At 36.1% G+C, this 12,451-nt stretch overlaps 1 protein-coding gene across 5 annotated transcripts in view; it reads left to right on the top strand.

Moving 5' to 3' along the window:
* The window catches only part of USP9X (ubiquitin specific peptidase 9 X-linked), a 115,019-nt gene extending 107,197 nt beyond the window's left edge, over positions 1-7,822 (top strand). For 3 of the 5 annotated variants that reach the window (XM_043460164.1, XM_043460163.1, XM_043460165.1), the window contains exons 39-45: positions 79-264; positions 727-947; positions 1,151-1,239; positions 3,745-3,901; positions 4,106-4,366; positions 4,675-4,770; positions 6,228-7,822. In XM_043460164.1, coding sequence (XP_043316099.1) covers positions 79-264; positions 727-947; positions 1,151-1,239; positions 3,745-3,901; positions 4,106-4,366; positions 4,675-4,770; positions 6,228-6,365 — 1,148 coding nt within the window. In that variant the 3' untranslated portion in view covers positions 6,366-7,822. The remainder of the gene's footprint in view (positions 1-78; positions 265-726; positions 948-1,150; positions 1,240-3,744; positions 3,902-4,105; positions 4,367-4,674; positions 4,771-6,227) is intronic. The other 2 variants (XM_043460167.1, XM_043460166.1) reach the window with 1 other exon arrangement.
* Positions 7,823-12,451: the final 4,629 nt, after the last annotated feature.

The raw sequence follows: 12,451 nt of genomic DNA, 5'->3' as shown, positions 1-12,451 counted from the left end.
TTATTATGAAGCCCTTCCATCCCAGTTCTTTCATATAATTCTTCCCCTCTCTTCCTGCTTCTCCCTTCTGGACTGTAGGTGTGGCAGAGAAGACACAGCTCCTGAAATTGAGTGTACCTGCTACCTTTATGCTTGTGTCTTTAGACGAAGGTCCAGGTCCTCCAATCAAGTATCAGTATGCTGAATTAGGCAAATTATACTCGGTAGTGTCGCAGCTGATCCGCTGTTGCAATGTCTCGTCAAGAATGCAGTCTTCAATCAATGGTAAAGTCAAATACTCCATTCTTTACATTGGTTTTAAAGTACTGCTGGCCATAAATAGTACCTCATTAAAAGTGATTCTGAAGAAGTTTCAGTATAAAACAAGAATCTGAAAGTCCATGCTTTGGAATATTTTATAATATTTTGAGTCCTGCACGTTTTTCACATGCTTAAAAGGGAATCTTTCTATTTATTTGCTACTGAGGTTGGTATCTTGTTTATGAAGTAGTTTAAGAACTAACTTTTAAATAAGAAAACACCAGTATTGGTGTTTAACTTTTATGTCTTATCATCTTGTTATATCTGATCATTATAATGCTTCATATTACTTTCTTTGTACTTAGGAAACGGTCTATATTATTATTTTCTTTTAAAACAATGATGAACCTATTTTCTGTAGTGAAAGCTGGATATTCTTGTGGAAAAGCCGATTAGTTTTTCATTGATGACAAATCTGTATTCTAGGTAACCCTCCTCTTCCCAATCCTTTTGGTGATCCTAATTTATCACAACCTATAATGCCAATTCAGCAGAACGTGGCAGACATTTTATTTGTGAGGACAAGTTATGTGAAGAAAATCATTGAGGACTGCAGCAACTCAGAGGAAACCGTCAAATTGCTTCGTTTTTGCTGCTGGGAGAATCCTCAGTTCTCATCTACTGTCCTCAGTGAACTTCTCTGGCAGGTTAAAGGAAAATATACATTCATATGTCTCTATAACTTGTTATTTTATTTTTATTATATTTTTAAGTATAATTGACTTTACAGTTATACTAGTTTTAGGTGTGCAACATAGTGATTTGATGTTTTTATACATTACACATTACAAAGTGATCACCACTGTTGCTGCTTTAAATAAGGTCTTCACCATGTTTGACCTGTTTTTAGGTGGCATATTCCTATACTTACGAACTCCGGCCCTACTTGGATCTGCTTCTGCAGATCTTGCTGATCGAGGACTCCTGGCAGACTCACAGGTAGCTACCCTTTTTTTGTTTCTTGCCCAGTTCTTAGAGTAAGTGAAATTAACAGCACATTTATTCTTTTTAACCTCTTGGAAGTCTAATAAATGTTTTATTGTAAAACTTAAGGATGAATAAAAAGGTTCCCCCTTCCCTCACAACTTCATTTTTTTTCCCCTCTCATTGCCCAAGTTGCATACTTAATATACTAACCTTCTTCTTTCAATTGGCGTTATGTTTTTTATTTGGAGGAACTTTTTGGTGAATGTTTCCATTTCATCAGTGATGCTCTAGAGTTATTTTAGGATTGGATTACGTTAGTTTTAGAATTACGTGAGAGTCCCTTCGGTAAATAAGTATAGGCGGTTCCCAATATTCATAGTAGTTAATTTAGATCTGAAAGTCAGTATGAACACTGAGCAAGTGCTAGGTCATTGCTCCCGGGAGATACACAGAGTTAGGTTCATGCAAGCCTCTGGGCACATTTTTTTTCAACCAGTCAATACATAACCTTTTTAAAATTGTGTTCTGTTTAAAGAAATCTTATTTAATATATATTGAAGAATTTGTTGGGAAACCATTAAGAATTTGTATAGTAGACTGCTTCCTCTCTGTCACTATAACTAAAACAGAAACCTGAAAACAAATTCTGTAACAACAAAAAATAAAAAGTCTTGAGTCTTAGTGTGGATTGCAAATGCCAGAAATCATGAAATAATATTTTCAAATTATTCACCAAAATTAACAATCATAGTTTTCAAACAGTTAATATTACAAAAATCAGATTAAACCAGAAATTAAAAACAAAATTTAATAGTTCCAAAACTGTAGCTGTTTATTTTGAACACTACGAGTACCTTTCTCAATATGATCAGAGGATTTAAAACTTATGAGTCAGTTGAAATGGAATCTTAAGTTTTCACTATTTTCTTTTGAAAATATTGTAAATATGTATAGCTTTAAACCAGTTAGCCATATCTTAGCCCTAATTAGAATAAGTAATAACGCTAAAAGCACGTGTGCTGGTTTAAACATGAGAGTTTGTTTTTTGTGTAATAAGATTGTTGTTATGATTCCCTGGCATCAAGCTTGAAAATAATTTTCTCATAGTGGGCTATTAGTCATTCAGTAAACTGTGTATTTATGGAGCATCTCCCATGGGCTTGGCACTGTTAGGCATTGAAGAACAAGGGAGGCAAAGATAATATTGATAAAGATGGCATTTGTGAAGCAGTTGATTCGTTATCACTTGAAAAAATTGAAGGTAAAAACAGAAAATACACTGCAGTGTTTCAGATTAAATAGCAGGAAGCCTGTACATGGTTGATTATGTGGCCTGAGATGGTTTAATTTTGCAGAATTACAAAGTTACTTCCAAACAAAATGAATTTTATGAATGCATGTAATACAAAAAAGACAAAACTTGCCTTTTGATTTAAAATATTCTATTAAGTAAAATATACAGTGTATAAAAGGTTTTTTTAAATTACTGACTATACAGGTAATGTTTCTTTATTGAGATAAAATTCACTGTTTTTTTTAATTTACTGTTTTAACCATTTTGAAATATGCAGTTCAGTGACTTTTAGTATATTTAGTGTTGTGCAACCATAACCACTGTCTAATTCCGTTCATTTTCATCACTCTGGAAGGAAAATCCAAACCCAGTTAAGCAGTCACTTCCTTGTCCTCCTATCCCCCAGCCCCTGACACCCACTTGTCTGCTTTCTGTCTATAGGTTTGTCTATCCATGGGCAAAATACCCAGGACTTGGATATTCTGTTCATCTCATATGATCAGAATCATACAATATGTTCTTTTGTATCTGGCTTCTTTCACTTAGCAGAGTTTTCAAATGCATCCATGTTAGAGTACATATCTGTAATTCATCCCTCTTCATGACCGAATAATATTCTGTTGTATGGATACACATTACATTTTATCTATTTGTTCATTTGTTGGTGGATATTTGAATTGTTTCCACCTTTTGGCTATTGTGAAGAATACTGTTGTGAACATTCATGTACACGTTTTGTATTTTCAAAAAACCACGTGTTTTCAATTCTCTTTTTATATAGCTCAGAGTAGAATTGCAGGCAGGTAATTTTTAAAATCTCTTTTGAAAAATTGGAAGTATTCATAACAAGATTTGCTGTTTTAACCATTTTTAAGTGTACAGTGTTGTGTTACCATCACTGCTATCCATCCCCAGAACTTTTTCATCATCCCAAAGTGAAACTCTGTGCCCATTATTCTTGCTTTCTCTGACTTTTGCCTATTTTGAATACCTCATGTAAGTGGAATCACACAATATTTGTCATTTTGGATCAGAAATAAGTTGGTTCTAGGCAGCCACATGACCTTGGGTGCAAGCCTTTTAACCTCTTTTTTCTTATGTGTTCAAGTATTAGATTACATGACTACATTAAAGACCTTTATTGAATGGCCCATAGTAGGTACTTAGTAAATGTTAGCTGCTGTTTGATTTTAGAAGTTTTAATTTATGTCGTTTCCTTTCAGAATTCACAATGCACTCAAAGGAATCCCAGATGACCGAGATGGGCTGTTTGACACAATCCAGCGCTCTAAGAATCACTATCAAAAAAGAGCATACCAGTGTATAAAATGTATGGTAGCTCTCTTCAGCAATTGTCCTGTTGCTTACCAGATTCTACAGGTGAGGGTTTTTTCTCTGTGTGTCTGTGTATATAATTTTGTAGAAACCTCTGTCGTGTGTGTGTATAATTTTGTAGAAACCTGAATCTGATTTAAGGATTCTGTTTTAAAAGAAGAGAATTTTGAGAATTTGGAGTTGTCGTTTCAAGTTAACTTTGAAAAATATTGCAAAACCTTTTTACATGCATAGCTTTCTTTTTTGAAGGGCAATGGAGATCTTAAAAGGAAGTGGACCTGGGCAGTGGAATGGCTTGGAGATGAACTTGAAAGACGACCATACACTGGCAATCCTCAATACACTTATAACAATTGGTCTCCTCCGGTGCAAAGCAATGAAACATCAAATGGTTATTTCTTGGAGAGATCACATAGTGCTAGGATGACACTTGCAAAAGCTTGTGAACTCTGTCCAGAGGAGGTAAAAAAAGCCACCAGTGTGCAGCAGATAGAAATGGAAGAAAGCAAAGTAATTCTTTACTTTATAGGCCAGTGTTTATATTAATGATAATGGGAGGGGGGTTATGTGGAGATTTTGTTTGCTTTAATGTGTATACTATATGTGGTCTTAATTTAATGAGGGAGTCTTCTTTTAAAGTAATTTGGGGGAGATTGCCTGAATCTAGTATTTCTGAAAGAACCCAAATCAGGTTTCTTTCAGTTATTTTGTCTATAATAAAATTTGTTAGTGGGTCGGTTTTTTAAAGATTTTATTTCAAACCCCCCAAAAACTGAATTTGCCTACATAATTCTTTATCTTTAAATATTTAAAATCAGGAGCCAGATGACCAAGATGCCCCGGATGAGCATGAGTCACCTCCACCTGAAGATGCCCCGTTATACCCCCACTCACCCGGATCTCAGTATCAGCAGGTATATCAGGCTTAGTTTGGGTTTTTATCCCCTAGAATTTGTACGCATTATTTATGGGATGGCTAAGTTTTTTGTTGCCAATGTAAAGTAATAGGGGGGTAATCTAGACCAGCTTTGGGGGCATGATCAAAAGAGGAATGGTTGGCATGGGGTCACAGTGTGACATGTTTGAGCTTCCCCTGTGATGTTTCCTGGTCAAATATATGCACCCCTCTTGTACTTAGTAGATGAAGTTAGTAAAAACTATGATTAATTGTATCAATATAAAATGATAATATTTAGTATAATGGATTAAGATGACATTTCCTGGTAGGCCAAGTCTGCAAGTAGGGACATGAAACATGGCAGTGAAGGAAGACCCTGGATATGGCAATGAAGGAAGAACTGTTTGCTTACATAGCATAACCAAGACTTCAATGACAGTAAAAAATTATTGGAAAAAAGTCAGGGATTTGACAGATTTCCCTGAATTTTTTTTGAAGATCAATAACTAAATTTAGATGAAACTTTCTAAATGAGAATGTGTCTAAGTCCCAGGTGTGACTAATTTTGATCTTTTGTGGCAGTGATTCTGGAACAAGCATTGGAATCCCCTGGTGGGCTGTTGTGGGGGCGGGGTGGGGTACCTCAGAGTTTCTAATTCAATAGGTCTAGGAGATGGGAGCAGAAAAGTCTACTTTTCTAATGAGTTCCCAGTTGATGCTGCTGCTGGTCTAGGAACCATGCTTTCAGAGCCATTATTTAAGCATTCTTACAGTTCATAGTAGAGGTAGAAGCATGCTGGATAATTAGAAAATGCATATTCAAGATATTTATTTTCCTAATAGAAATTACAGAAAGTGAAAGCCTAAAATCTTCTTGGCTTGCCTGGTGGGAATGTACAGAAAAATGAGAGTTCAGGGGTTTAAAACATTAAGGACCCAAATCCAGCAGAAGAGTTACTTCCCTCAGCCCTGAGAAAGCTCATGCTTAATCATGCCTGATTAATCCATTATCTTCAATGTTGTTTTGTTTTCATTAACATCATTCTGTGTTGAGGGTTGTTGCTTATGCGGATTTCATATGATCATTTAGTCAGATTTCTCATATAGAAGTTATGTGCTTAGAGTGAGAATGGATGTGTTCTGGCTCTTTTGTGAATTTTTTTTTTTTTTTTTACCACAAGCAATAATGGGCTGTGTTATCCCTTATTTGTCAGACTTGAATGTGAATAATTTTGGACACTTAAAATCACCTTGGCCAAAGAATCACACCTATGCTGCTCTTACTTGGGGCTTTGAGGCTGTCTTTTCTGTTTCAAACCAACGTTTCTCATCATTAGCCCAAGCGTATTTACTCGTTAAGTCCCAGGAATAAAAGGAAATGTTTACATTTCCACAAACTTCAGCCTGTGGTCTTTAAAGTTGAAGTTCAATATATTAAAAGTTTTAACATGCAGATCTTGTCTCCCCTCCCAGAATAACCATGTGCATGGACAGCCGTATACAGGCCCAGCGGCGCATCACATGAACAACCCTCAGAGAACTGGCCAACGAGCACAAGAAAATTATGAAGGCAGTGAAGAAGTGTCCCCACCTCAGACGAAGGATCAGTGAAATGCACATGATTAACTGGTTCCATCAAGACTGTGCACCCAGGCCTTACAGTCCAACCTTTTTCTGTGTCTGGCTAATATTTAAAACTAGAAAAAACTATTCCTAATCAATATGGAGTGGAAAGTTTATTCACTGTCTTATCTGCAGAAATTTGCTGTCAATATATAACTCGCCTGCAGTGGAAAGTGTATAGTGTTTTGTAATAAATGGCCTGATGCTAATGTGTAAATGGCAAAGGTGTATATAGTATATTAATGTCTGACTGTTAATTCTTAAGCGAGACTTTTTTCTTGATGAGACTCACAGATCTACAAAACCTACAAAAGTTAATTTTCTTGTTATACCCATTGCACTCTGCAACCAGTGTTGCCTGCCTGACGGCAGTTGGATCAACTCCTTTACAAAAACAAAAACTAAACCAACAGCAACAAACCAGAGCCCATCCATGTCAGCCACACCAATAGTTTCATGTTAATTCTTTGCCACTGGAGTCAGTTTTATTATGAGCAATGTAAGGCTGGTAACCTTTAAATTATTTGGTTGATGTGGAAAATTGGTGATGTAACATTGTTTCTAGATCTTTTTCATTGCCTTTTTATTCTGATGTTAGGTTAATCACTTTGAAGCTATAGTTATGCTGTAACATTTAGCATGGCTTCACACCAGGTTAGTGTAGCCAATGAGGAAAAAATTACCGTAATGACAGCAGTTGTCCCAGTGTGGCAGCTGGATTGCTCAGAGCTTTTCCTTCTTACACCTAGAATATAAAATAGAAAAACAAGGGGAGAAGTGTGATAAACAGGTGGATTTCAGTTACACATATGTTGCTTACATCTTAATGTTTGACAATTCAATCTCTGGGTGGGATAAAGAAACTTTAAGTGTCAGTAATGGGAATTTTAAAAGATTTAAAACACATATGCAAAAATTTGCTATGCCAGGATGCTCGGAGCATAATAGAAGACTGTATTTGGTGTGCTTGTTTTGTTTCTTTTGTAGAGCTTACTAGGAGAACCTTCTAAAACTTGCCTTCTACTGGATCCCAGGGAAGCGGAAGTCCTCAGAAACCCACAGTACTTGGAATACCACTGCACCAAGATGTTTGCTGAGCTGCTGCTCAGTCACAGTTTTACTTGAAAGCAAGAGTTGTCCTAGCTCCTTTTCCATTATTCCAAAAATTTTCATGTTTGAAGCAGGGTCTAATTAAAAAGAAAACTGGTTAATATAATTGAGGTATCAATATCAGAATAAACATTTAAGATGATAAATTCATCAGCTAATACTGTATTTAAAAGAGAATTGGTAACTTGAATGTGTGTAATTTTTTGGAACCTGTCTAAAAACCAAATACCCCTGCAAACAGATACAGTCCACCCTATTCTATTTAAATATTTTGCTGTTTTATTTTATAGAAATTATTTTGCTGAATTCACAAATAGAATTTGATTTAAGAAGAACTTTTCGTCCTGTGGTGTGTTTCTGGGTTTTTTGTTGTTGTTGTTACTTTTTTGTCTTTTTTTTTTTTTTTTTTAAGGACTGCATATGAAGGTTAATTCTGTGCATAACACACCTAGACATGACCCTGAATTCAGGAGTTCAGTCCCATTGAGTTTTTGTGCACAGAAAGATTTGACCTTTGGCCCTTGACTGAAGATTTAAGAGAAAAACAGGATGTTGACACTGTAAAAGTTTCCTAACATAATCAATCTTGTACTTTTTGTATGTTTTTTATATACATGTATATTTAATGAGCACAAGCTTGGTTGTATTTTTTACAATTCAGTTAATAGGCAAATGTTTTGTCAAAAAGGCTATAGTTGGAATTGAACAAAGCAGAAACAAAATTGAGAATTTGTTATTTTGTGATTAAAGGGGGCAGGTATTTAAGATAAAGCTTTGGATATCTTATTTGCAGTACTCTAGTCAATCTGTGCTTCTAGGTTTTCTGTAACATTAGGAAAATTTGACACCAGATAGAGCCTGTTTTTACCTTGAGTATATTACATATGAGTTTAAGTGTGAGCCAAAGTCATACACACTATCTGCAATTCCAATTGGTAACTTTAAATTAGAAGTTCCTCAATTCCAAGTTTACTTAACAATGAGCAAAAATAGGTTACATTTATTTGAACAAGTTGCTATCATAAATTACACCATCTAACCATCTGAAGTGATTTGTGTGTGTCCTGGTCCTTAACAAAAGTATGTAATATACTTAATTTAAAAACGAATGACTTCCTAGACGTCAAAACTTGACATTTTAAAAGGCTGTGAATTTTTCTCCTTGGAGGGAGATCCCACCTTGGCTGCTTTGAGGGCTTGTGAATCCTTTCCCCCTCCACTTGAGAAAGAGTGGTCTGTGCTGTGATCAGGATCTAGGGAAAGTGAATGGAAAGAGTTACTTTTGTTTGTGCAAATTATTTTCTCTATTTAACTCTTAAGCAAGCATTAATGTATAACTGAAAATTTTAAGATGCATGTTATTGTAAGAGCAACATAGCGGTGATTTTGAGGTCTTTTTCTGAAAACAAATGGCACATTTTAAACTTCAAGTCTTCAAAGTGCCTACAGATTATTTAATTCTCCCTCAACTGATTTCTTGAGCCATATATATATTTCCTACTTTAAATGTTTGTTGCAGAATCACTAGTCTTCCTTTCAGAAAAGTACCCCCGAAAATTCTAAATGGCGTGGTTACTTTATAGGAGACAGTAGAATCTGTTAACATAAAGACTGAAGATACTTGCATTGTTAATCTGTGTGAACAAGGGCTTTGCCCTATTGGATCTAAGTATTTCAGTGCACAACTTGGCAAAAACCATACTGCTGCTGTTTCTAAGCCCTCTATCAACCAAATTTTCATGTTCAGCACTGTCGAGGCAGAAATAAGAACATCCTCATATTTGGGATTTTTGTCTTCATTGATTTTTCTCTCAATGATAATTTCCCAGCCTTGTCTTTGAGCTGTTATGTGTACAAATTTAGAATTATGAAAATGTTTTATATTTTTTTCATGATTAACTTTTATTAGTGAATGATAACAATTTAAGTATTTAAGTAGTGGGTTAAAAAGAAGAGGAGCCTTTTTTATTTGAATTACATTTATAAATGAAAGCAAGTCTGTGAATACTCAGATGACTACTCCAAAATAGTTCCATTTTTTCTTATTTTTCCAGCTGGAACTCTTACTTGGCTGAATCTTGTGGTTAATTTTGGTGGATATATCCTGCCTTATTTAGAATTATAACTGGATTAAAAAAAATTGCCTTTTCGTAAGTGCCCAATTTTGTTTTCTAGTTTGAAGGTATTACATACTGCCGAGAAAGTAAACACTGCTCCTCTTAACCCCCAGTTTTTGTGTTACTGATTTTAAAAAAAAATTCAGTACTGGTTTCCTAGTGGGGCTCAACTAAAATTGGTCCTGCACCTATGTGAGTGTTTAGTGTTTGAAAATAAGGTTTTGGGTGTGGTAAATCACTACGGAAGTGCTAAATGTATTAAGAACTTGCTGCCGATTGTATTTACGATTATTTTAGATTATTTTACGTCCGCAGAAATGTAGCACTTTTCCTCCGAATTTATAGGTCTAAGTAAAAAGGGGGACAGGTGCACCATGTTCTAAACTTGCCTATGAGTGAAAAAATTTTTTTGCATTTTGAAATCCAGATTCCTAAAAGGAAATCTCACCACCCAGATCACATACTTCTCAGCCTTTTACAAGCCAACAGACTGAAGATTGTCCACAGTTCCTAAGATTTAGCACATATACAAAAATAAAACTTTATAAATTAAATTATGGTTTCCCCTTTTATTTATTAAAATAAGATTTTCTAAATGGAAGGTAAATTAGAGGTGTAATTGATCTGCAGGGAACTTTAAGTAGAGGGATGCAGCCCTTAATTTGTATCTTCACATCTAAGCCTTTCAAACGAGATGTGGTCTAACTATTGACAACCCTTCATTATAAAACCAAGATTGGTCAAACACTTGGTTTCAAAGTTCACTTAAATCAGCAATAAAGCAGGTCACATATTTGAGGGGTGTTAATAGAAGTGGAGGGACTGATGCTGAAGCTGAAACTCCAGTTTTGGCCACCTCATGCGAAGAGTTGACTCATTGGAAAAGACCCTGATGCTGGGAGGGATTGGGGGCAGGAGGAGATGGGGACGACAGGATGAGATGGTTGGATGGCATCACCGACTCAATGGACATGGGTTTGAGTAGACTCCAGGAGTTGGTGATGGACAGGGAGGCCTCGCATGCTGCGATTCATGGGGGTCGCAAAGAGTTGGACATGACTGAGCAACTGAACTGAATAGAAGTGGAAATTCACTTAATTGTCTAACAGATTCCATCTGCTCTGCATCTGAAAAGTAATTCTTTGTTGCCTTGTTCCAAAGAAATATGACTTCCATAGAAACCTGTTGGTACTTCCCTTAAGTTGGGTTACTGCAAGCATTACTGCTAAAGAAAGAGACATAGCCCTAATTTTCATCAAACTTTGTTTTTTGAAAAGAATGAGAAGATGAATAAATCCAGTATTCTGCAGTTTGGATAACTAGTTGGATTAAGCCGTTTGACTTTTAAGTATTTTTAGACACATGAACATATCTAACAGTGAAAATGTATATGGCCACCAATATTTTGAATTGCTTCATTGTAATCTGATGATTTACAGGTAGATAGAAAATGGATAATATTTCTACCTCGAAGTTTAAAGTTAAGGTGATAGCAAAGGCTTCCTTAATAATTCATTTGCTTTAGGACCTAAATTCTCAAGGGAAATGTTCTTAAGCTCTACTAAAAACTTTCTTCCACAAAACAAATTACAGACCCACATAAAAATCAGTTGATTTTTAAAGATATTCCACTGAAATGTATGCAGCTCAAGAGTAAAATGGGAATGCTTTTAGTTGTCATCTGAAAACAGACGGTCATCTCCTTTTGCTCCATCAGCATTTATCTAAAAATAGAAGTTTTTCATTGTGGTGGGCTTTTTTCATGTAAATGACAGTTCAAACACCAGCTGCCCCAGCCTCCTTCCCTTCACCACCTCCTGCCCCAGAGGGAGCCCAGTGGGGACCACCCTACAAAATTGAAGTCAATTCTTTTCCTATTTCTTTTCAATTGTATAGATGTAAAACTATTCAAAACAGATGCTTTGGACACTGGAGTGTTTTTCCGCAAGCAAATCCTCACATGAGGATTCCATGTGTATTCTTTGAGTTGCCATCTAGTTCTTCCCCACCCATTAAAACACTGGGTGCATCTTTGGAATCTGGAAGTAGATAACTTGGGGTCTTAAATCTGGTGCTCTTAAGTGGGACTGAGAAGGAAGTGTTAACATTGTGAAGGCTGGCAGTGTCCTACTATGCGTGCCCCAAGGCTGTCAGCAAGGAATAGTGTCTTTGGGTCACCAAGGAGATATAGGTTAACCCTTCGTAATCCTTTTCCCAAAGGTCTCTATGTTTGGGATGTGTCCCTAAAGGGTTCTTGATGTAAATTAGTGTGTCCTGTTGGGTGAATAGGGAAACAGCTTTTTCAGGCTGTGTGTTTAAAGTCAAAAATCTAGAAGGTTATTACTACTGAAAATACTAATCAGTAGTACTAGTAGTTAGTTCTTCAGTCATCTACTTTCAGAATGTCTTAAGCATTTAGTATAAATCCTTTCTCAGCAAAATGGGCCTAATGTGGATTCCTACAAGGCTGTGTTAACCATATCTTCCTTAGGAAGTCTGACTAGGTCATGAATGTATTACATTAGAGAGATTTAAAAGCTAAAGTTACTGAGTCAGATTTAAATACCAAGCTCTTGGGTTGTAGTTAACCTTCTCTATTGCCCCAAGGTTGAGATTTTTAATTAAAAGCCAAAAACCAAAAATTGAGATTTGCGGGCTTCCCTGGTGGCTCACTGGTAAAAGAATCGCCTGCCAATGTAGGAGACATGGGTTTGATCCCTGGTCCAGGAAGATTCCACATGCCTGGAGACAAAAGTCCATGCACCGCAACTACTGAACCTGTGCTCTAGAGCCGGTAATCAACAAGAGAAACCACCACGATGAGAGATCCACACACCACAACTAGAG

The sequence above is a fragment of the Cervus canadensis genome, chromosome X (assembly GCF_019320065.1).
Source record: "Cervus canadensis isolate Bull #8, Minnesota chromosome X, ASM1932006v1, whole genome shotgun sequence".
NCBI classification, from domain to species: domain Eukaryota; kingdom Metazoa; phylum Chordata; class Mammalia; order Artiodactyla; family Cervidae; genus Cervus; species Cervus canadensis.
Note: the sequence above shows the minus strand (reverse complement) of the source record. Positions and strands in the feature narration are given on the sequence as shown.